Raw genomic sequence first — 25133 nt, forward strand, 5'->3', positions numbered from 1 at the left:
CCAGCCAGTCTGCTTCTGGCTACACTGCTTTATATCTGGAGCAATTCCTTTGAAGTCACTGGAGTTGCACTACATTAACACTGGAGTACCTAGAGCAGAATTTATCCTTTTAGCTGAGTTTAATATTTCTGATCCGTATCTTCCGGTCACAATGCTTTGAAAATGTACTAAAAAGTATTTTACATATGGTTATCTGATGTTTGTAATCTGGCCGCTAATCTGCATCTCCCTACAAAGTTTGCGCTTATTTGCTTTAAATGCATCCTTCTTTTTCTGTTTCTCACTGTGGCCTGGGGTCTTGTTTAAACATGTGATCCTCCTTATGGATGCAGATTTACTCTTTGGCACTATCAATACTTGCATTCAGTATTAATGCCTTAAGGATAGTGGTTTACAACTGAATTTAGAAGGAATGTATGAATTTCACTGAGGTTTGGAAGAGAGAAATTTGCCCTGCGGTGCAGTTAGCATGTCTGGACCTTAATTTTGCATGCTTCGAGGCTCTCATGTGATGAGAGCTTCCTTATGCCAAAAGCATGTACTTCCTATTTGTTAGGAAGAAAATCAGAGTATATACCATGGAAGGGGGGTCAGGTTGAGTCCTTGGATGAGTAGAGATGCTTTCCACGTGCAAGCCCATGTGTGTTTGCTCATGAGTCGTGCAGGCTAGGGCAGCTGTCCCATGCTACTTGCAACAGCCTTCCTCTGCTTTCTGCGGGGCTGCACCATGCTTGAGGCTTTTCCTTGTAGTATCAGAGCCTTTCTGCAAGCCTGGTGCATTCTGTTGGGCTGCAGCTGTTGCAGTTACGCTGCGGGTAAGAGGAGGAAGGAAGGGGGATTCTATCCTTCCCGATTTTGTTGGTAGCATTAACCTAGAAATGTGTCCACCCATTGTACCGTGAACAACCATCAAAGCAAACCTTGATCCCAGGCCAGATGTTCAGCAGGTTTTCAGCTGAAGGCTTATAGCTTGCAGCGGAGAACCTCCCATTTTCACAGTGAAAAACAAGTTGTTACATTCCTTCTGAGGCTTTTTCAGGACAGCAATTAGAGTTCAAGTGAATGACTCGCTGCTGCTATCCAAGAGGCCCGAAAGGAACTTCTTAGAAATGTACTCTTCTCGAGGCAAGGATCCTTCATCTGCAAAGCCCAGAGGCTTGCAAGTAGCACAAGGCATGCCGTTCTGTGAGGCATTTAAGATGGTATTTCAGTCCAGTGTAGAGTTTACTGTTAAATGTACATGTAGGTATTTTGCTGAAATAGGGTATAACCACGTTAAAAGTTGCCATGTACTGATGTGCTCTGCTGAATTGCAGCCTTAAAATGGCTACAGCCCGTGACCAGGTCTGCACCACAGACTTTGCAAGACAAATCTGCCAGTGTCCCTGAAAAAGAAAATTAATTTCTCCCCTGTTGACTTGTCCCATTTGCAGGTTTATCAATGCAGCTTGTTTTGTTTCGGTAGCAGGAAGAGGGAGGGAGAAAGGAGGCGCTTTTACTTTGCGGCTACAAAACAGTTTGCAAGCACGGCTGCATCGTAGAAGAATGCTTTTCTGTTGGGCATGCCGCTGTTTCTGTCCCAGTAAAGTAGTCCTCGCAGAGATGTAACCTGTGCTGCATTTGCACACCTTGTTCATTTGGCGTGCAAATGAAATCGGTGTGCAGAGGGCAAAGAGAACAGCTCGGTCCCAAAAGCCACAAAAATGGGACTACTGTGGTGGTTGCTTAGTCTCCTGCTGAGAAATCGACTTTCTGTAATGCTCCTACTTTCCTGAGAGTGAAATGATTGAAACTCAGGAGGTGCCTGAATTTGGCTGGCATGTTTGTCTAACTGTTCATCAGGTTTTCATGCAAAAATTACTTATGCCTGCAAAAAAACATACTGAATTCTCCTTCACTCTTAGATTTGGGTTTTTTTTTTTTAATACCTTCAGCATGAAAACCGAGCCTTTCACTTGTAGGTAAACATCTGTCCTAAGGCATGGAAATAGCAGGGGTTGGTTTTGCACTGGGACGTGAACCAGACGAGCAGGCAGGTAGTTGCCTCTGTGGAGCCTGCTAGCCACAGTTGAAGCTAATGGTTCATGGTATTATATTTCTGCTGCTTTGTATTGCTGCTGAAGAATAGCAGGAGAGAGCAGGACAAGGCCTGATCCTTGTACGGTTTCACAGCAGGGATTGTTGCCTACCCTATAGCTGTTTTATTATACAGGAGTACTCAGGAAACGGCTGCAAAAAACTTTGGATTTTAAATCTGTTACTTGTGACCCTTTCAGCACACGTCTCTGAAGCTGAACCATGAAATTCAAAAAGAAATTTTTTTCTGCTACTTTATATATAGAATATCACCAAATTCTCTGAACTTTGATTTGACAGAAAGCCATGGAAGGAAACATCTTGCTCTCTGACGTGACTCTCTGTCTGATCTACAATTTGATTTGCAATGGTGTAATCTCTTAGTGGTAAAAAAGTATTTCCCGGTTTCCTGTTTGTTTCAATAAAGTGAACAATTCTTACTGGTGCCTCACTTTTTAGTGCTGATCGTGACTATACCCATGTAGAATACTTTGCCTACCATCCAAGCGTTATCTTTGGAAAGACATAAAGTGGCTGCCACTTTACCGGCTCACCACATCACCTTAGCATCATGGGAATACTTCTTGCCTCAGTGTGGCACGAAGCCAAGCCTTGATTCTGGGAAAAATAACCGTAACAGAATCCTCTGTGTGGTTGCCAAAGTATTTCAGAGCACCAGAAGATATGACTTGTAGAAATGAGAATAGTATCTTTTAGCAGTGAGTGTTTGCTTGCTTTCTGTAATTTTAGAATTTACAGGGAATGGTAAAGAAACTAAACTGGAAGGATGACAAGGGACTATTGGTATAGAGAGCAGAACCAAGCGTTCTGTGTGACAGCGAGTTGGTTTGCTTGGACTGCTTGGTTTGATGAGTGGTGTAGAGAGGGTAATTCAGGGGCTTTTATCTGCCCTCTGGAAACAAGGATATCTTAAATTAAAGAAATGGTCACAAATTCCAAGTGAAACAAGAGAATGTTTTCCTACCGAAAGCACAGTTTGGAGCTCAGTTCAAAATGGCATTGGAACTAGCGACTCTGCGGACTTCACAGGATATTCTTCTCTGAGGATAATAGGACGTCAGCAGGAACATTAAGTAGGAAGTGTGAGAGATCAAAATCTTTGTGTCTGTAGGCAAAAAAATGTCGATCAAGGCACGATCTCATGCTGTCTGCTGTTGTGTAAGTTGTTCAACCTCACACCTTCCTCTGAAGCCTCTAAGGGAGAATACGGAAGTAGCTGGATCTCGTCTGCCAGAGCAATTCCAAAGGACCTGGAGGATAACAAACAAGTGATAAGTAAACACAACCTCCTCCCTGCAACCCGCTTGCTCTCGGCTGCATCTGCTCTAAGAAGCTGCAGGTTGCTCAGTAAGGAGTTGTTTGCAACAAAAGCAGATGTGAACACAGCAGCCCGGTCCTCCAATGACTCTTTGTTTGCTTCAGAGCACAGCTCTGAGTCTCAGTTACAAGAAACTTTTTCATAACACGTCTGGAAGGCTGGGGGAGATAGAGCTGCTGTCTCAGGGGATCCCATCGCAGCTTTCTAGTGAGATCAAGTTGTTCTCACATGGCCCCATATGTGCTCAAGGTGAAGACGGCAGGAGACATAAATAATACTTATGGTATGAGCTCATCATTTTGTCAAATGCATGGCATATCTCCTTCAGTGGAGGAAGAAGGAAACCTGGCACCCGTCTAAAATGTCTCCTTGCCAATGCCTTAATGCAGTCAAGATTTACATTGTCTGCTAGGTCATGCACTTAGCAGCCATTCAGATCCACCCACACCCCAAAACGTGGAGCTGTGAGTGGGTGAGAAATTCCAGAAGCAACTCAGCAAACACAAATGTTGTATTGAAGAGAAGTTTGTTACGCAAACTGTTTTAAAATCGGATAATTTAAGAACAGAAGCAGGGTCCAGGTTGCACGCTGGAATTCAATCTGATAAAGCTGCACAGGCGAAACAATAAGAAAAGGGAGTCTTCTTAAGGGAGGAAGTTGTAACCCCCCCACCTCCCTGGCCATCTGCATTCCTTCCCTGCGAACCACGACCAGGAGCAGCCGTCAGAGGGGAGATTTCACTCTCTTCAATCTCGGGAGATCCAAGAGGGGAAAATTTATCAAGTTTCATCTTAGGCACTTAATCTTTTGGTGCTATAGAAGAGGCAGAGTGGCAGCTGGGTCTCTAGATGTTTGTTATTACCACCTCTGGTATTCAATCCAGGATAACTCAACAAATTATTTATCATCGTCTTGCTTCTCAAGCAAAAACAATGTGGATAATAGGTATCTTAGTGTTAAATCTTTATGATTTATATGCTTTTAGCATGACAGGCCAATTTTGCAGGTCATATGCTGTTCATATACACAGCTAGATGGTATTTAACTGAACATGCCTGCCGGTTGTTTATTCCTGGTGAACAATGCAAGAAGTGGTTAGACTAACATCTGTCAGGAATGACAGAGGAATGGCTGATCCTGCCAGGGCCTGGATGATCTTTTAAGTCCCCGCTCTGTTTTCTGCGATGGTATCTCATACTATGGTATAAACTTTAAGTGCAAGTTGGCAGCTAGAATTTAGGGTAGGATGTGACTTTGTGGCTAATACTAATCCTGACAGTTGCTGAGCTGAGTTTCATCCATCCATCTCTTAACAGCCCTGCAGCAGTGGATAATTATAATCTCTTATTTTTACGTGGGCAGGAAATGCTTATAAATGACTGGTAAACTGACTGAACCAAGGCCACAAAGGTGATCAGCAGTGGAAGTGAGAGCAGAGTCTAATTTCTTTGATCTGACAGTTCAACCGTGACAGGATTTGGTTACTGGAGTAAGCACTATTCAGGGGCAGAGCCATGCACCAAAAAAGGAGTGTCCACTTTATCTGTGTCGCTTTGTAAAAAAGAAAGTGTAAAGGGCAACGCGTGGGTGTTGGGAAACAGTACTGTCAGGATTTATTACTGCCTAATGCGTCTGTCCTGCATATCACAGTGCTTTGCACCCATCTGATGTTAACACAGCTGGAATCAATGGCTTAGCAGCCTAAGCTTGTGTTTCAAAACGGCTGTATTCCCTAGAACTGCCCGCTCACATCCCAGCAGGGTCGTCTCTGCCTGTCATCCTGTCCTCATGACAGATACGCTGCGTCCCACACACATCGCCCGCTGTGTTGGCCAAGGTCCTGACTCCTCGGGGAGGGGGAACAAGGCTCTGGTGGTGTTGACGTAGAGTTGGGGTTCACCGGGAAGAAGTCTGCGTATGCAGAACGCCACAGGAGAGGGAGAAGGGTGGAGGAGCTGGATGCACTCGCAGGAGTTTGGCAGTGAAGATGTGCTTGCGTGGGAAGACTGCGCCGTTTTGTTCTGCGTAGTTCAGAACAGAGCTGCGCTAGCATCTTCTGCTTTGCTGTACAACACACCTAATGGACCAGGAAAATGGGAGACTTTCCCCAATTCCTAAACCTTTGCCAGAAATATCTTGGTATCTTGCTACTAGATTTCCGCTGTACAGGTATCACCTGGCTTGTAGCTTCATGTATCTTATCTTGCAGGAAGAGACAGCAATCGCAGAGTAGGAAGTGTTGCTTATCTTAAAAGACTTGCTAATGATTTCGTAGCTTGTTTTCCTCTCCCTTTCTCTCCCTGCTGCACACACTGCTCCATCTGAATACCCGCAGGTGGATAAATAGGAGCTGGGTTATTTTTTTCATCTCATGCCTCAACAGAGCCCAGCCTGATCTGTGCGAGGTGCTGGGTCAATTGGTTTCTTCAGGAAATTCTCCTGACTCCATTTTCTGAAGGTGGGAAAAACCCCTCTGAAACAAGCCAACTAACCTCTCAGTAACTTTAGACAGAAACAAAATGTAAAATTGAGATTTTAAACTCGCTGGTTAAAAAATACCTGGCTTTTTAGAAATTTGGGATTTACCTCCCACTTCAGGGTAAGGTCTTTGCTATTCGAGTGCCCAGTGGGGACACATGAACACCCCCCGCCCCGCTTTTTTCCGCCTGGCATCGCCCATTTCAAGCGTGGCTCCGTGGCCAGGCCTGCTCACTGTGCCGTGGAGGACACCGCAGACGACACTAAGGACCGCGCGAAGTTTCGGCGGGAAGCGCCCTCAGCCGCGACGCGCGGGGCCTGCCCGAAGACGCCTGACCCCGGCCGGGGCAGCACGGAGGCGGGGATGCCCGCAGGCTCCGGATGAGGATGCTGCGGTCCCAAGCGAGCCGCCTCCCCCGGGAGAGGGCGGGGGGCAGCGGCCGGAGCGGAGGGACGCCGGCCCTGCCGCCGCCTCACGGCGCCCGGCCGGCAGCACGCATGCGCGCCGCGCGCCCCCTCCCCACGCACGTCGACGGGGGAAGCCCCCCTGCTGCGCAGGCGCGCCGCCGGCCACCTCCTCCCGCGCGCGCCGCCGGCGGCCCCGCGCATGCGCCCCTCCGCCCCCTCACCGCCCCCTCCCGCCCCGCGCCGCCGCCGCGCAGGCGCCCTGCAGCCCCCCGCCCGCCCGGCCGGCCCGCCTGGCGCATGCGCCTCGCCCCCTCCGGCGCGGGGAGGGGGATGCGGACGGGGGAAGATGGCGGCCTCGAACAACCCGCGGAAATTCAGCGAGAAGATCGCGCTGCACAACCAGAAGCAGGCGGAGGAGACGGCGGCCTTCGAGGAGGTCATGAAGGACCTGAGCCTGACCCGCGCCCACCGGGTGAGCCGGCGCCGCCGCCCGCGCGCGCCCCCGCCGCTGCCCGGCGCGCGCGCCCCCGGCGGAGGCGGGCGGGGGGGGGGGAGGGGCGGCGCCCCCCGCGGCGCCCCTCGGCCTGGGGGCAGCGGTGGCGCGCGGCGGGGGGGGCGGCGGGCAGCGCCCCCTGGCGGGGGCGGGCGGCGCCCTCGGCGCGGGGCGGGGGGCCGCGCGCCGCCGCCCCCCCCCCCCTACCCCCCCCCGCTTTCCTCGGCACCGGGCCCGGCCCGCGCCGCCCGGGGCCCGCAGCATCCTCCGGAGAGCGGCACCTGCCGCCGGGAGGGGCGCGGCGGGGCGGCGGGGGCAGGTGCGCCTCGCGGGGCCTCGGGGCAGGGCCTGGCTGGGGGGCGAGTCCCCGGTTCCCCCCGTCGCGGGGGCAGGGTCGGGGCAGCCCCCTCACGTCTCCGCGGGAGCGGGCCCGGCTGGGTGGGTGCTCCTCTGTGCCGGGGCTGGGTCGGGGTGACCCCCTCTCCTCTGAGGGGGGGGTCCCGGTTCCTCACGCCGGGACAGGCCCCGGCCTGACGGGGGGGTCCCGGTTCCTTCACCAGGGTCTGAGGCGAGGTCCCCGGTTCCTCACCCCAGAACAGGCCCCACAGTCTCAGGAGGGGTCCCAGTTCCTCACGCCGGGACAGGCCCGGGTCTGAGGGGAGGGGTCCCGGTTCCTTCACCCGGGTCTGAGGGGGGATCCCGGTTCCTCACCCGGGGACAGGCCCAGGTTGGGGTGGGGGGGTCCCAGCCTTGCACCCACCTGCCTGCGGAGCATCCCCTGCTCCTTCAGGTGTGCAGGGCAGGCTCCTGCCCCAAGCTGGGTTTCCCCGCTGCGGGGGCGTGCGGGGACGGAGCGCCCAGGGTGTGCAGAGACCCAGCGGGAGTTGCCGGACCTGGTGTCCCTAATATTGTTCCTGTTACACTCCAGTTGTCGTATGTGCAAATTGCTGCACTTCCAAATCCTCCTTGGCTTCTGATGTCTCTGCAAAGCCCATCAGCAGAAATTACCGGCATAACAAATGCGCTTTCCAAGCATCACATGCCTTTTCTGGTTTAGATATAGGGATGTCAGAGCTTTTCTGTACGGTTCTTGTCTCACCTGCTCGTGTCAACATTTTTGTTTTTCTTTTAACTGTTTCGAGAAAATTTATGATCTCGTTTGTGGCTGAACCTTTGCAGGAATGGGAACAAGAGAAAGTAGAGTTGGATTTGCAGTAAAATGTTTCCTTTTATTCCTCTGTGCCAGGATAGGGTAAATATTTGTTTTGAATTGGTGCTGCTGCTGGTCAGATGTAAAAGGAAGGCATGCTGCTTCTGTCAGCTCCTGCTTGGGAAGGTGCGAGGCCCAAGCTTTGTTCATGCTAAACTATTTGTTGATGTTTCCTAGAGGATGCTGTTAGAGTTACTGTTAGAGTTAGTTGAGAGCAGAGTGAGGACAATTTAGAGATGTTTGCAGTCGCTGGAGTCATCTTGTTTCTGCACCTCTGCCATGCCTGGGTAGCTCAGTACGCCGGGATTTTGCCTTTTGGTGGTCAGCCCTTGGCTGCCACTGGAGAGCTGGGGATTCTTGAGAGAGAGAGAGTTCCTGAAGTCTGCGATTACAGGTTGTCCTTCAATCAACTCTTACTTTTAGCATTCACCTTCTGCAAGATAAGTCAGAATCCTACTTCAGGTTCTCCCAAATCTGAGTGCTCCTAAGCCAGGTTTTGCAGATGGAAACCCATCTTATTTTCAAGAACCTGGTACTGAGAAAAGGACCCAAGATGAATAAGTTGCCTGAGGATTCTGGGTACTGAAGTGATGGAAACACTGACCAAATAGCTGAGCAAAATGTCTCCTTTGTAGACTTTTTCTTCTAAATTCCATGATTTCATCTGTGTTTAAAATGCAGTATAAAAGCAAAAAGGGGTTAAGCACAACTTTGCTGTTTGCTCTCATTTTCATTTGGCAACCAACACTTTGCTGTCAGTTTGAAAATGCGTTACTCAGTTTGTGGAAGCGGCCCAAAATTTCTGTTGCCTTTTCATTATTAGTAATTGTCTTTTTGCAATGTTTACCATCTTGTCTGTTTTATTGTTAGTTACTGGTCCTAGCAGAGGCAGAGAATTACTGCTCCACCATTTCTTGTGCGTACACACGCTGTTTCTGAGCTTGCTTTCTGACTTGGTAATCTTCCACCTATTTATGCTGTTCGGTCCATCTGAGATTTTTAAGTTATGATACGTCTTTCTTGCCCAGGACAAAACAGAGCATGGTATTAACTCCTCCTTTCTCTCTTGCACTTACCATTCAGTTGGAAAAAAAGAATTCCTTAGAAAAATAAAGCACTTTGGTTTCAAAAGTGTTCCCCTGTTCTCAGGAGCAACAAAGTCCTGTCTTTCAGCTGGCAAATTCAAGAATGCCTGTTAGCTTTTCTGGGAGACACAGACCTTTGCGAAGAGTCGTGGAGGTGGGTGGCCGATAGAAGCACTGGAGCTGCTTAATTGTCTTGTGAGTGGGACCTTCGTGTCTATAATCCAGTGATTTCTGCGAGTCCCATAGTAACAAAGTGGGTGAGAAGAGGGGGAGGGTTTTTTTTTTTTCTGTGTGACATTGACTCCTGTATTTTGCTTGTGGTTCTGCTCCTTTCCTTTTTTTTACGTGAAGCATGAAATTTTAGAAGCGCACCGATTTCTGTGTTTTAAGGATGGGTTCTTTACCCGGGCCTATTCTCAATTTCTGTTGTAACACAGCCCAGTGGTGCTTCCTGCGTTGCATGTATTTACTCATACAAGGCTATCGCTGCCCCTTAAAATTGTAATTAACAAAACATTAACATGCAGGATAACACAGATAGTGCTGAGCTCTTCAATGTATGGCTCTTGAAATGATAGAGAATGTAAAATCTTAAAGAAAATTGGGGCATAGCTTGTGACCTGCATTTTAAAGGCGGTTCTTTTTCAGTTGGAGACGTTCTCAGGTTTCCAGGATTGTTTTTTTAATATATATTGTTAAAGTCACTTAGTTTTGAGGGATTTCAGCCGGAGCTGTGTTTGAGCTCCTTCTTACAGACCTTGCAGTCTTACCTTAAAAAAAAGACCCCCTAACCCCCTAACTCCAAAATCCTGCCAGTCCCTGGTTTCGCCCAGCCCCACCTTCTGGAGAGCTGTGCTGATGTTGATGTTACTGGAGTGAAAACAGGGAAGAAAAAATAGGTTAATGGTGATGTTTGGACACATTCTGCAAAATTCCAGCACCACTTACACAGTTTTTTTTCCTGCACACAAAGCCCCCCATGCAGGCAACTTGCAGATGTTGTCTCGGTGAGTTACAACTCACAGCACTTCTCAAAAAGAGGATCTTTAGTAATAACCTGTATTCCTCAGTGACACAAAATGTATTTTTTATGTTCCCAAGTACATAATTCGGTGCTTTGTCAATCCATACAATGGTGCCGTGACAGGGATTGCGTGTGTATTTTTAGGTGTTATCTAGAGTTGTGTGCGCCTGCATTGCTTTTTCGAGTTCTTGACAACTGTGTGAAGTAAAAAGTCGGTGTTTATATTTTAAACCTGTATATTTTTAATACGAAGATCCTGTTTTAGTTTAACTTTTTCAAGTGGAATATATTGTAATGGCATAGCTATCCATAGATGGCCATTTGACTGAAGTGAAATTAAATAAAAATCAAGTAAACCCCCCATAGTTTGTATTAGTGCATGTGTAAAACACATACACAGGTGTGCACCTCCCTGTAACAAAATTTGTACTTACGTATGAGACATTCACTCATGTACTCGTTCCTCCTGGCTGCGGAAGAGGTCAAAATGTCTCTTTGTACATTCACAGATCATCGTTTGATGTAGATAGTATGCAAAACAGTATTTAAAAGCTTAGTTAAATCAGGAATGCTAATCTGTGGTTTTAAAAATGAGAAACACTGATGATGATGATACAGTGTCGCAATGTTTCCTAATGTCTTTGGCATGTTTTTATTAAATAATTTGATAAAAAAGAAATTCCTGACTACATAATAGTATTTTTGAATGTCTGAAAGATATTAAAGAAATACATCAAAATCAGGACTGAGCCCTCCAAGCACGGAGATTAATGCTTGCAGCTGGGAGTAGTTGTGTTCAAGTTAATAGCATTGTGAGTTTCTCTCAAAACAGAAGTGTTAATTTTTCAAGCTCTAGACAGTGTTTTTCTTCTTTGTTACTTTCCCGAATACAGGGTTTGGACCCTATATTTGCATATTTCCAGGCCAAGAAGTAGGCTGCTTAGGCTAGGCTTCATCTGTGATCTTCCTCTAACTTCTCTGATGAAGCAGGACACAGAACCAAGTCAGCTGGTTTCTGTACCGCCAGATACGCTCCCCACATCGTAGCATCTATACCACTGGCTGCGGGCATCATCGTTCTTTTGACAAACACAGGCTGGGCGAGTAACCGCATTGAACGTGCTGAAATAATGGTGCAGTGTCGTTAATTCTTTGAAAGAATTATTGTAAATCAGAGAGTGAAAATGCAGAGGTGAGCTACCCGCAGGGGCACAAAGAATCTCTGTTCTTGTGCAACACTTGGCTTTCCCTAACTCGTCTGAGCTGTCCAAGGTAAACATGCGAGTCGGCTTCTGATATGCCATGCTGGAGAACTCGCATACTTCAGTTAGCAGCGTAATGTTTCTTCTGGTAAACCCAGTTAGGTTTTTGTTGTGGGTTTTTTTTTTTTTTTTTGAGGAGACAATGACTTTTTTTATTATTATTCCATCATTACCATGCGTTACAGCTGCTTGCTTGAACTCTCAGACAAAGTCTTTTTCTGTGCAGTGGCCAAGTCCGTCTGTTTTAATGATGCAGCAAAGCTATGAAGGATCTGTAGGCACGTGAAACTCTAATTGACCACTATATTTCCATGTATTAATTGTAATTCACAGGATGAACATGTGGAAATTCAGCTCAGTGTGCTGCATTTCAAAGTTTTCTTTAGCTTCAGCAGTATAGTGTTTTCTTTAGCTTCAGCATTTGCAGTAATTTGCATTTATAGAAGCTACTCATTTAGTAAGAGAATACATTCTTAAGGTTATGTACAGTCAGCTCTTCCAACCCTTTGAGGGTGATTTGGGGTTTTCCCTTGAAGTGAATCACCGAGCTGCAAAGCCCTTCTTGCAGAGGTAAGCTTTGCCTGTAGTTAAGATCTTGAAAAGTTTTAGATCTAGATACTGATTTTCTTGGTCTTGTATTTACAAACTGAAGTATGTTGTTTGGATGACTTTGAGTTCTAGTTGCGAATATAGGAGCTACAAACCTCCTGTAGAAGTTACAGACATGGCAAAATCATCCGTCAACGGGAGGAGTTGATGCTGTGTTAATCTGAATTACGTGCTGGCTTCAGTAGAAGGGCGGAGGTAAATGAGTGTTCTCTGTGTAAGTAAAGCATTAGACCACAAAACGGTACAACAGGAATCACTCCTTGAAGTAGTTTTCAAGAATATGTTGTACTGAAAAATTATTTTAGTAGCCATGCGGCCTAAACGCAAACTTTCTTCAGTACCTGTTAGGTGAAAAGGGCCATTCTTTACACAGTGCAGAAAAAAACCAAAAGGAGGGGAGGAAACCCCTAAGCCCTGGAAAGCCCATAATGTGATTGTGTAAGGGCGTGGTGTTGAAAACCATTTTTAACCGTAGTTAGGTTTCTCAGTCAGATGACTTCTTATTTTAATTTTTTTATCAAGTAAACAGCATTTTTATTTTTCTAGCCATCTCGGATTACCTGTGCTAATTTGGAAAATACTTTTATTTTAATCTGCCGTTCATCAAACCGTCACTTTTAGTGCTAACCATTTGTTTTCAGTTTTATAATCAGTTTATCGATGTCATTGATTTTAGTTATGAAGCATTTACCGTACCTTATCAAGATCCAGACCCTGATTCTTTGCTGAGGCAGCAGCATCGTGCACATTTAAGCTCGTGTATTCTTTCACTCCTGCGGCTGCCCAGCTCCATGTTAGTGCAAGCTCCAGTGTGGCCATGCAATGGGTTGCATCAGGGATTGACCATATTAAATCAAACCGAGGGGCTTGGGGTTTCTTTGAGGTAAGCTTTAGCCCCGGCAGTTTCCTCTCTGACTAGACATGTAAGTTGTTCTGTAAGAAATTATTGAGTATTTCTAGACACTTTCATTATCGTGGTAATACAATACTGATTTGGCAAAAAGTGGACATCTCAAAAATGATCAATGGGAATTTAAAAAAAAAGTCTTAAAGGCTAAATATTTGTCTTTGGTTTCTACTATCTGTCTCTAATTGCAAAGGAGCATTTTCTTGGGCTGCATTATAGCAGTTTTGTCAGTCTCCCTGGCAGCATCGATCAGTCTCTAATGGTATGTTCCATGCTGGCATCGATATTTTTGTACCTAATGTAGGATCTGAAACTCAAGTATACTTCAGGGCGCTTTTCAGCAAATGTAATACTGTATCTTAAAAAATTATGCTTTTTAAAATAACATTTCTGGTTGTGATGGATGGAATTTTACCCCGGTGTTTTTGTAGATGTGCTAGAGTAGCTGTTGCTTTTAGTCGAGGTATATGTTAGCTGACAGGATTGGAGTAAGTGGGTGAAAAGAAGCAAACTGTCAAAATCTGGTAGCTTTTTGTGAACATAAGCCTGCAGCAGTGTTCATTTTGTGACGGCGACCGGTTGTGACCTCAGTGCTGCTGCCCTTTTTTTTTTCTTTTGGTCTAAACTACTTGCATTTCGATAAACAAATGTGATCCCAAAGGCTTTGGTGTAAACTTGAGTTGGTAGCCAAACTTTAGAGTCTTTATTAACTCATTAGCGAAGATCGGTGTATCTGATTGTGCGTAGGAGTTAATATTTAAAATGTTGCTTTGATTTGTTTTAAGTGGTTTGCATAGCGTGTTTAGTGCTGTGTAAGTGATATCCAGGAATAAGATTTCTGTCAAGATCTCCACTGGTACTTGTCGGGCCAAATGAGCATTGCAAAAGTGCATATTTGTCAACCAGTTTGTCATTTGCAAAAGTGCGTATTTGTTTTTGCATGATCTCATGGGTACTTTATAAAGTTGTAATTGGGTGTTGATAATAGTCTTGTTTTGCAAATTATTTCTTGGGAACTGAAAATTCTTCCCCTTGTACCAGAACAATCCTTTGCAATAAAACAACAACACACACCCACAAAGAGTGGGTCTTAAATAATGAAGTAGAGGAGAGTGAAATTATGTGTTCTGGCTTTAGGCTTCAGTAATAATTCTACAGCACTTCATGATCCTTGTCTAAAAGTCTGTATTTTACAGGCAGGTTCTCTCAATGTGTAATTTACTTTCTTGCCTGCTTGGTCTATCACTTTTCTTGACGAATGGGAAAATATCCTCTGTGATATCCCTGCTGGGATACTCGCTTGTGTTTAGTATGGTTACTTATCACTACATAGTAGTAAGGTGTGTTAATGTAAGACTGCAGTTCTGTTAGGTGAATTTTAAATTACTTTTGATACGCAGCTATTACTATTTATGTTAGTAGTATTTTCCTTGGATGGCTGAGGTCTCAAAGGGGAGGGAATTTGAGTTGATTTTCCAAAATATATGTATTTTCAGGCAGATGGTGATCGTTCTCAACTGGGAAGGCATATCAGTTCTTTGTGACCTGCCTTTCTGTACATTGGTGCCTCTTTAGACCTGTTGTAGAAGCAGCATCTTGTAGCGATGTGAAGCTGTGCAGAAGATTTTTCTAGCTCTGGAGTCCTTAAGTGGTGTTTCGATATCCATAAGCTGGATTAAGAGGAAAAAACCCTTCAGTAGCAAAAGGGAAGACAGTGATTGTTTAACATACTGACTTTTCACCTTTTTCTTTCCTTGCCAAGTCTTATGTAGATTGTATTCATGGCGTCCATTCAGCAGCCACCAATTACTGGAGTGGGGTTAACTGGGTTTCTCCTTGTTCTGTCTGTACACGCAATGGGCAAGGATCGTCCTTGTTGCAGTCTTTTATTCAGAGTTCCACAAGACCCTGTTCCCTCTCACCACCTCTATGGCATTTCTCCACTAGTGAGGGAAGAGCAAAAATAATAGCTTAAATATTGCACAAGTTTCCACCAGCCTACTCAGATTCAAATGTCTTATTGACCTTCTCATTGTAATTAGATTTTTTTTCTTGTGCAGTGAAATGATTACATTGTACGAGCCTTTTGCATTCGAAGAATTTTGACTCTAATGGCAGATATTTTTAATACTTAGAGAATTGTCTGATGCCTCATCTTAAGAGCTACGAATGATTTCTTGAGCTGTAATAGGAGGGCTTAAGATTGAGCTACAGTGGGAGGAAATGTTGGAGGGAAGAACATGCTGCGAAGGCCACGGTAGTTTTGGGGACTGATGAAGTGTTATCTTGGTATCACGGACTGAAGGTCATCATGAAATGGGTTTCTCTGCCTGTGAACCAATGTGAGCTTCGGCAGCAGCTAAATTGCACATTTATTCTGTGCCAATAGGTTTCTGACTGAAGGAGCTGTGCTTCTGGCTACTATCAGTGCAGAGTTAGGTGCTCTCCTGATCGCTAATGAACTCCAAAGAGTGCAAACATGCCCTGCTTGTCTCCTAATTTACGAAACTTGTAGGGTTACATAACTGAATTTTCATTCTTTAGCTAAAAATAAAAAATGGAACATAAAAGCTATTTTTATCTTGCTTAATGAGGGCATCTCTGCTTTTATTTCATCTTTGCTGAGACATTTCAATAGGAGGAATGGAGGTGGCTTAGGAACGTTTTTTTAGCCTGGACACTCCTTCTCTGTTGTCTTCTGAAGTGTTGTCCATCAACCAGCAAACAGATATGTTGGCCTGCTCAGAATGAATATGTTCTTTAAAAGTACATTGTTAGCTAATAACAATCATTAAAATAAATAGATTTAGAGAGCGTCACGCTAGATTTAAATGTATCAGGGAGGCTAAGAATTCTTTTTGCTATCAAATAATCAACGAGCTTCAAATATGAGTCCTCTCTGATGTATTATATTGAATTATCAGCAATATACATGCCTTTCGCTTTTTGAAACCCTTTCAGAAAAGAAGAGTGGCATTTGCAGAACTGACACGGGATTTGGTTTGTTTTTAAAAGCAGTGCAAATCAGGTTTGGTTCATATTGTAGCTTAGCTTGGCACTCGGCCCAGTGATAGAGCAGAACTCTGAAGAATAGTCACTATTTTAAGTCTCTAGTTGTGCTGTATCCTGTTTTTACTTGCTACTCAGTTGTGACTGTTAAGTTTTAAACAGTAAACCTTTGTTCACCAGAAATAGCAAAGTGTTTTTAAACACAGAGTGACAGCCTGTGTATTAAATTTTCTTATTTATTATTATTACTTTATTTATTCAAATTCTGCAAGGTGTGTTCTTACCAATTCTTTGCCTTCAAATCCCAAAACATCGAATAGTTCATATTGGTTCGTTTTCTGGAGAAAGTTAAATGCAGCTAATGCATAAAGAAGTGCCACTGTTCGAAGTTCTGCTGGTGTAAAACAGAAATAAATAATAATAATAAAAATTTGCAGCATTAAATGCTACTGCCTTCTTCCCTCTCCCCTCCCTCTTCCTCCGCAAAAGTTAGACATTCTGGTTTGGTCTCTTTGAGTTCACAAGAAAAAGGATTTTTGATCTGGAGTGTAATGCAGATTTGGGGTGGTTTATAAATAGTAAGCGTACGTTAGGGGGTGAGATCTTTTCGCTTTCACATGAATTCTAGAAGACATCTGGGGGTAGAGGTCCGAGTAGGTGTGTAATTTTTATAACCCCGTTTCCTCACAGTTTTATAGCTGAGGCAATCTGGGGAGTTGGTTGCAGCTCCTGAAGGAGAATCTAATGGTGCCTTGGAATTTGTGGATGACTCATAACAGGACAAAACAATCCAGTTAAGTGATTTGAGGTCTTAAATAACCTCTTCAACAGGAAGGTGAAGAAAACATCATGAACTCATGAGTAATAATTGGCTCTCTTGGAGTGCTAAAAGTGCAGTGGTCGCTGGTTGGCAGGGATTCAGATGATTCCTGTTTAAGCTTTGCTGATCAATATATATCTTAGCTCTTATGAATGAAATTTATTTGACTGGACTATAATGCTTTTAGCAAAGCAGTATTACGGTTACCAGTTGGGAGAAGTTTATTTTAAGTTGGTTTATCGTAGTGACACTTTGCACCTCAGCTGTGTGGGCTAGGGCTACGTCTAAGCTTTTCAGGTTTGCTTTTTCTCCTGTTCTCTGTTCTTCGCTACGTGAATCAGCCAGGTGAGCAAGATGGTTTTTTATGAGGAAGAACCTACGATAACGGCTGCCCCTCCTGAAATGGAGGGAAAGTGATCTTTGCCTTTGCAGGTCTTTGCTTTATGGACGTGCTAGCTGCAAAAATTAAATGGTTTTAGATAGTCCCAGAAATAAACTGATAGGAATGCCTTCCTCAAATGACTAGCATTGCCATAGACACTAGAGATAAGAGCTTACTCCATCATCTCCTTTCTCCTTTTCAAAGCACAGAATCGTTCAGGACTGCCTTAATTTTGTCGAGGCTTTTATGCAGCTGCAAGGGACCCACGCAGGTGTTCCAGTAGATACACACCCTTTGAGACCTCACAGTTTTACTGGTAAGCAACTGGAATTGCAGCATATATGTAATACTATCAGGTAACCTTTAAGCGTAATCAGGTTTATAAAATCTTAAGTTAGCTATCTTGCTGTTCCCTTTCCTCTGACTAGCAGATTTCATTACTCAATTGATGAAAAACCCTTCTTCTGATCCCCAGTTTATTTTTTCATGGCATCTGGGGAGAGCTCCTCTTTCCTCTCAAGCTCTGGCTCCATGAGATAAAGGGGGAGGATTCTGCTTCCCCTTCCCTCTGTGCAGACCCTCGTACTGAGTTCGTGTGAGCTGGGACGCTCACAGGCTGTAGCAGAATCCCGCTGGTTCTGGTCATTGAATATGTCACCTCTTGTTTTGTTGTTAATTTCTGAAGTCTTTGAGAAAATTTGAGTATTTCAGTGCACTGGGAAAACCCTCAATCCTTGAACGGTATATTTGGCAGCGTACTATAGCTATCCGCTGGTAAAAATCAAGTGCAGTGCTGGCCTTGTGTTTGCAGCTCTGCTATGAGTAAAGAGTTGGTTGTGAAGTGTTTCAGTGTGGCAGAAACAAAGCTGTTGCTCTTTTGTGGCTGCTAAATTCCAATATATTACAACAGATTCCTTCCCCCCAAAAAAAAAGAAGGAAAAATGCCTTTTTTTTTTTTTCTTCATTTTCTTGACTTTTTATTCTTAATGACTGTGTTTGGTTCGCCTGCAGAGTTTTTCTGTTTGTGTCCTGACATATCGATGTGATAATGGGACAAATACTTGAAAGTGACTTAAATGACAGTTATGGTGATGGAAGAGTAAACAATGATGTAGCAGTTCTAAAAGCAGGGGTTCAAATCCAGTTCATACCATATGTCTGGATTTTTTCGTGGTAATTTTCACTTAGTTTGTAGTAGACATTTGGCTTCCTGTTTTGGCTTGGTCGTACTTTTCTCTGCAATATCTATTGCGCTAGGATGCTAATAGCATTAGAAGGCCAAATATGATTGGCAGAGGCAACAAGGGAAACTTTTGCGCAGCTTGTCCACACTTGTCCGTTTCTAGCCAGTGTTAAAATCTTCACTTTTATGAAAATAAAAACATACTAAAATAAAAAAAAAACCCCAACATTGCAAAACATCTTGTTACGAAGCTGATGATGGAATATTTTAAATCCCAAGTGACCCAGACAGAGCAGCTGCTATCGCTGCGGATTATACCTTTCCTCTAAACTTCAGACTTCATTTCCTTTACCAGTCTTCCTGGGAGGAACAGCTGTGCATTTGGATCCACTGCTGCTGTTGGATCAGTACTTGAAACTGCAGGAAATAAGTTACTTTAGAAATCTGGCTCGATGGTGTTTCTTCCTGATTGAGAGAGCCCAAATGAGAGAGAAATACAAGGGATTCTCTTTTCTTTTTCTTTGATAAATTGGTCTGCGTAGTCTGTCTCCATTAGCCAGGAAGAGTTGTGAAGAAGCTAGCTACGCTTTTTCTATTCTAGCATTACTCTGTGTGCCGTGTTTGCTTTTCGTTGTTGCCATGAATGGTTGATTATTCAGAAATAAAAGAACAGTGTCACTTGCTTTGCAGCAGGCACATTTAAATGGGTTCTGATTTTTAAAGGAATGCATTTTTCAGAGTTCCCTTTTTATATCTACAGCATGCATTAGCTTTAAGGGGCTCATAGCAGACTGCAACTTCTGTGTAATTCTAGATATTTTTAATCTAGCCATGTGGTCAAGCCGTTTTCTACAGAATCAGTCTCTTTTTATAAAATAACTTGAGCTGTAGTTTCCTGATACTGTGCCTTTTTGTTTTCTGTTAGGCAGAGTAGCATTAGGTGCTCTGAAAGACAATGTAAAAGAAGTGAGTTTACATCAATGTTTATTTCCCCTGACCATCAGGACATACTTGGGATTGAAAAGAAACATCTATCATATACACGCTTCCGCGGGTGCATGCTCAAATGAAGGGGAAAGTATTGATGTTATTAGATTTCATAATCTAATTTTTAACTACTTGGAAAATGAAAGTAAAGGGCTAGAATTGCAAATAGACATCCATCTCTTTAGTCACCTATTCAGCTATTCGATAACATGCGTAGGTGGATTTTAATCTGTAACATCTAAATAATGGAAATCTTTTTAATTATTTGCAATAAATCGCCAAAAACCTGATAGCACTACAAAAACGGTCAGTATTAACTTATCACTTGTACTCAAACTAGAAAAGCATTATATAGATTAAAAAGTCAAGCATTCCAAAAGTCTTTCCAATCTTCATTCATCTCCTTCTGCGTGAGCAGTATGATAGTCTTTAATTAATTTATCATATATTCCCCACTCCCCTAGTGAGACCGAGACCCCTGCCTCTTTCAGCACAAAAATAGATAAGGGTGGCTTACTGGGAGGCTGTTAAATATCTTGATTTATCCTCGTCGTTCAGTGTATAGCTCTGGGCCTTAGAGTGCACCAGTCAAACTTTGGTTTGCTGATAGGATAATTAAACCCCCAGGGAAGTGCTCCGCGCCTTACACGGTTAAGGAGTGTGAGTAGTTCAAAAACAACTTAATCTTTACAATATTCTTCTGGGGTGATTATTCTCCTTTTATAGGAGGATAACTAAGATGCAGGCAGTAAAACAGAAGAAATTGATGCTTTGAATGTCCAATTTGTTACACTTGGTACTCGGGGGGGAAAACCCAACAGCAGGTTTTCAGTTTTTAAAGTGCTTTATACACTCACAACACAGGTCCAGTTGACTCCAGGAGAAGTAGTACTTTAGACCCCAATTGGTAATTTTGACAGACCCCCGATATTTTGTGTTGAGTAACCTGAAAATTAGCAATTGCCTCTGAAAAAGGCCTTAATAGCTCATGTAGAGTCCTGAGGAACTTTGGTGGCAGAGGGAAGACAGAAATGCCGGGTTGCTGTAACGCGAGGCCCCGTTCTCTCATTGTTCATTTGACTCATTCTCTTCATACCTTCCAGCTTTCGCGAGAGCAAAGATGAGGTTTGCTCAGACACCAGCTTCAGCAGGCAGCCCTGAAACTTAACGTGAAATTGGACTATACAGCTGAGTTAGTCTGGTACCTGAATATTGGAAGAAATCGTCCTTTTGTTGGCCCCCGCTGCTCTCTCCTGTTTCCCTTCTACTATCAAAAATTCATCTGGTGGTGGGGTGAGCAAGTTAAGAGAAACCAAGCTAACCCACACAGTTTTTTTGCTGGTTCAGCCTCTTTAAGCAGATTTCTTTCAGGTCATAAGAGTTGGGGTGCAAGGAGAGGGGCAAGGTTATACAGCTTTCCTGGGAAAGAAAAGGCAGCCAGGGCACTGAGACTGTGTTCTGCACGGTGTGATCTGCTTGGTTGTATTATAAAACTACATCCTTCATTGCTCATGAAACTTTTTTTCTGCTAATAACTTTCTGTGTCTTCTCATTATTGATATTAATTTTAGTTTCTTGGCTTTAATGAGGTTGCGTCTGGGTCTGTTGATGTAGAGAGGGACTGGCAGATGAATACCTGCTATAATTAATGAAATTGTGGCTAACATTTAAATGTTCTTTTCCTTGAGTTACCAGGATTCTCTTTTATTGATTTGTGAATCCTTCCTCATTTAATTAAATAAATTCTAGACAGCTTTCATGGAGGGTGGTTTTAGTAAATGAGCAGTTATTTTGATGTATATTAATTTTAGAAATTGGTTGGGTAGCAAGTGCAGAGTTTTTAAATACGAACTTTAGAATATTAACAAAAAAGGGTTAGTTTGAGGGGAAGGGAGGAGCCAAACTCTTTTGGTGGTCAGAGCAGTTAGTTAATTGTTGGATAGTTTTTGGCAACTTGGACACAAACGTGAAGAACTTTTTTCATTTAATAGTTAGATGGGTAATTAAGTGATTTTTAGCTAGCAGCTATATTGCCACTAAGTCTAAATGCAATAACTGAATCATTAAATTGATGTTAACTTCTCTTTCTTTTTAAGACCGTATTTGCTTTTCTTATCAACATGAGGATTGTGAATGGGAAGAAATCTCTCTTTGAAGAAAATACTTCCACTGGGATTCTGCTGAGTAACTGACTTGTCTTGAGGGTTTGTTTGACTTAGTGTTTAATTCCATGCTGGAGAAAGAAGCCAGATTAGTAGTTTGGGAGACTCTCTGCCTTCTGCTTGCTCACAGGAGAGGCAGAGCGTGCACACTTGACCTGGAAAGTTTCTCTCTCGCTGCCCTACCTGTGTAACTTGAAAAGTCCAGTTCTGTGGATAAAAGGGCACTTGGTCTCCACTGTCTATCTTTGGCTCTTCTGCAGAGAGGCCAAAAATAGTCATATATAAGTGCCTTTTCATTGGGACCGAGCTTTCTACCAGGAGTTGGGCTGGTAGTTCATTCCTAGGGAGAGATCAGAAAATAGCAGTGACATATTATTGAGGATGCCAAATCAATCCCAGCCAGTTTAAAAACTCCAGGCAACTGTATATTCTTTTCTGTGGCAGGTCCTGCCTCTGGTTGCTCTAGGAGAAAGCCTTCCTAGAAAATTTCAGACGTATCCAACTGGGAGACTTTGAACTGATTTGAACAACAGGATTTACCTATAATGCAGTCTCTAAAACTTCCAGTTAATCCTTTAAACAGAACTTAATTTCCAATTAAGCTTTAATAAGACATTTCTAATTTTAATCTGCACTCGTTTTGCTGCTTATTAGCCTCAGTGTGCTAAAGAGAACGCTTTCTAAAGTGAAAAGCTAAAATTTATAAGAAAGCTTGGTATGGAAACTGCAAACCGGCAAAAGAGCAGTTATCATGAAATCTTACTTCCTGTATTCATCAGATATCTTAGGTTTTTGGTTTTTTTTAAATCAAAAGGACACTCCACCCTTTTATTACACTTATGGGAATCAAATTTTTATTTATTAAAAAAGGCATTTTAAAAGAAGCAGTTATAGTGGATTTTGATTGACTTCATGGCAGTGTCAAATTTGCTGTTTGATTACAGTTGAGTTCTGTCCATAAGTTTGTAATTTGCCCAGAATTTTTTTGGAAGAATTTAGAGAAGTTGAAGTGTTGAGTTTTAATAAATGCTTCCTTTGATTCCCATCTGCGTATTTTGGACACTTAGAAAGTCTGTAGGAAAACTGGATATGCTTTTAGGGATATGTTTCTCTCCTTTTTTTTTTTTTTTTTAATTGTATAACTTGAGTCTCTCCCTACAAACACAGCTATATATCCAGCAAACTTTAAACCAATCTAAATGGAAAAATTGAGGTGGTTGATATAAATGGGTTCACATAAAAGCTAGTATCTGGAAGAATGTTCCGTTGTTAACAAGTTAGTAATTGTGTTAAATCTAATATTTTTGATTTCTTACCAAAGTTGTGTGTGTCCAGTTCCATTAACCAGAGTAAGATCCTGTCACGTTACTCAACTGTTAGCTGAGTTAAGAAAGTAATTGCTTGCAAATTCCTAATTACTATATGGAAAGGTAACAATTCCTTTACTGTTTGCTGTAAAGATGCTGCTGCTGCCTCGCAGATTGTTACTTTTGCACCTTTGCAGAAATTTATTGGTTTTAACATAACTTCAAATCTGGCGAACCAACAGTGTGTCAACCTTTTATTTGGGGAATGTTTTCAGCTATTCTAGAAAACTGCTTATGCAGAAGTATTTGATTTTTAACGATTAAATTGGATTTTAACTGAAAATCTTCATTCTCTCTTTAAGTAGCATAAGAGAAATGCTGGTGGAGGGAAAATTACAGATTCAGTTAGGATCTGTCATTTGGGAAACATTTCTTCTGAACAAGAATGCCAAGCAGAAATAAAATTGTTTAACAAGCAAAAGCTTTTTCCTTACCAAAAGCTTTCTCAGGAAAGAACTGGAATATTTAGCAGTATTTTCAACTGTCAAGGAGCTATTATCTTGGCCACATAATACATAAATGGAAAAGCTGTAATGTAGAGTCACTAAGTTCTCGTGGTTCAAGAAATTAATATATCTGGTGAACACTAAGTAATTCATTATCGTACTTCACTATTTAAATTCATATAGAAAGCAAGTTGCCACTAATTGAATCTAACCCCAGGAGATAAAGCTAGAGTTGTCATGAGACTTGTTAACATTTTAAGAGTAATTTGAATTTTTCTATTAAGAAAAGGATTTTTTTTTTTTCTTTTAAAATAAAACCCCACAATCCCCCTCTTCAAACCTAATCCTCAGAAGCCAAATGGTGCCATATAACTTAATTTACCTCACAAGGTAGTTTTCAGAAAAAGGAGGAAATGTTAATTTTGGTTGCAACCGATGTCTGTTTTCATTTTCAGTGCCGCTTTTCTTTGTGCACAGGTCCCCTTAGTAAGACTCGAGACTCCCGAGTTATCTCGAAGCATGACAGTGAAATTTGCAGGTTTGTTTGCTCATCCTCTGAAAGACTTGAGCTGATTCTGCTTGAGATCTCCTGTTGGAATGACAGTAAGGTCTAACGTTGCAGTATTTAAAAATGCTTTCTTACCAGCTAAAAAAGCCGGAGATTTGAGGTGCTCGGCAAGCTGGCCTGCTCTGCTTACGCTTGATTTTTGTAGATTGCAAGTGGCAGTTGTTGATGGTCTCCTATAAAGCGCATAGTCTGGGGGCCACTCGCTGTTAAAAGGCAGGAGGCTGAAGAGAGGAACAAATACAGGTCTACACGCTGGTGTAATGATATATGATAGCAATAACAAGCAATCAGTTTTCTTATTTTTGGCACAGATGTCCAAAAGTGTTTATCGAAGGTAGCGTTACTAAAATTAATGATACTGCAAAACCATTTAACAAGCTCGTTTTTGAGAACCGCTTTTGTTCTCCATCTCTTGTGTTTCCTCATTTCCACGTTTAACTGCAGTGGAAAGACAAATGGTTGTGACCTCCTTGTTACATTATGCTTTGAGGTAGGTATGCACTGGAGAAGGCCAAAACATTAAAAAAACATAAAGCAACCCCCCCCTCCCTGGGCGTCTTATAGTAGGTTCTTTAAAATAAACCAACACCTGTTGAAATAGTTACTTCAATGTTTGGCACAAATCCCAAGCAAGCCTTTTTTTAACAACAAAAACATATGTATGGGCCAGGCAAAAAGCACAGCTAGTTCTGATATTGTGCTTTTAGTGATCTGCAGCTATGAGTTAGAGGGGCTGTGACTCATTAAGTGATATCAGCGCAGAGCGTTTCTCTAATTTCATGTATTGCTTAGAGAGCACTGGATTGTAATTGCGTGTCAAAAGATTGCAAAAGGGGGAGGGGCTTTCCTGCTTTTTAGATGGGACCTTGTTGAACCGTTTGATATGGCACACTGTGAATATTTTATAAGTCTTCAGGCTGAGGGGATTTATCTGCCCTTTTGTTAAGAAAAAAAACCATCGGCCACTTTGTGACTGGTATCCTGCCTGAATAGTTGAGGCTTTTGAGAATGCCCGTTCCATAGAGAGGCTTCATCTCTGAGAGCCGTCTTGTAAGTTTTGGATTAATTTGGTCCCTCAGCTAAAGCAGTAGATTTTGACTGTCTGTGTATTTGGAAATGGGTGGCTTCTAGGGGAGATTCTGTGAATAAAGAGTATTTGAGTTGCTTTCCTAGGGACAGTTTTAAAGTCGGAAGAATGCATGCACTGTTTTCCTGGGGGAGATTGTGTTTTCTCCCCCTCTATTCAGGGACCCCTCAATATATATATATATACACACACCCCTAAGTGTTGGAATGATATAAGCAGACTGGTCCCTT

The 25133-nt window shown here is 43.0% G+C and overlaps 1 protein-coding gene across 7 annotated transcripts in view; it reads left to right on the plus strand.

The window, feature by feature from the left end:
* Nucleotides 1-6585: 6585 nt before the first annotated feature.
* The window catches only part of CRTC1 (CREB regulated transcription coactivator 1), a 46345-nt gene continuing 27797 nt past the window's right edge, over nt 6586-25133 (plus strand). For 4 of the 7 annotated variants that reach the window (XR_012039575.1, XM_072845142.1, XM_072845145.1 and 1 more), the window contains exon 1: nt 6587-6774. Coding sequence is in view for 5 of the 7 variants with exons in the window: in XM_072845142.1 (XP_072701243.1) it covers nt 6649-6774 (126 nt within the window). In the remaining 2 variants the exon portion in view is untranslated. Of the gene's footprint in view, nt 6775-17399; nt 17420-25133 lie in introns of those variants that run through there. The other 3 variants (XM_072845143.1, XM_072845144.1, XM_072845146.1) reach the window with 3 other exon arrangements.

This window comes from Ciconia boyciana, chromosome 24 (assembly GCF_034638445.1).
Source record: "Ciconia boyciana chromosome 24, ASM3463844v1, whole genome shotgun sequence".
NCBI lineage: Eukaryota > Metazoa > Chordata > Aves > Ciconiiformes > Ciconiidae > Ciconia > Ciconia boyciana.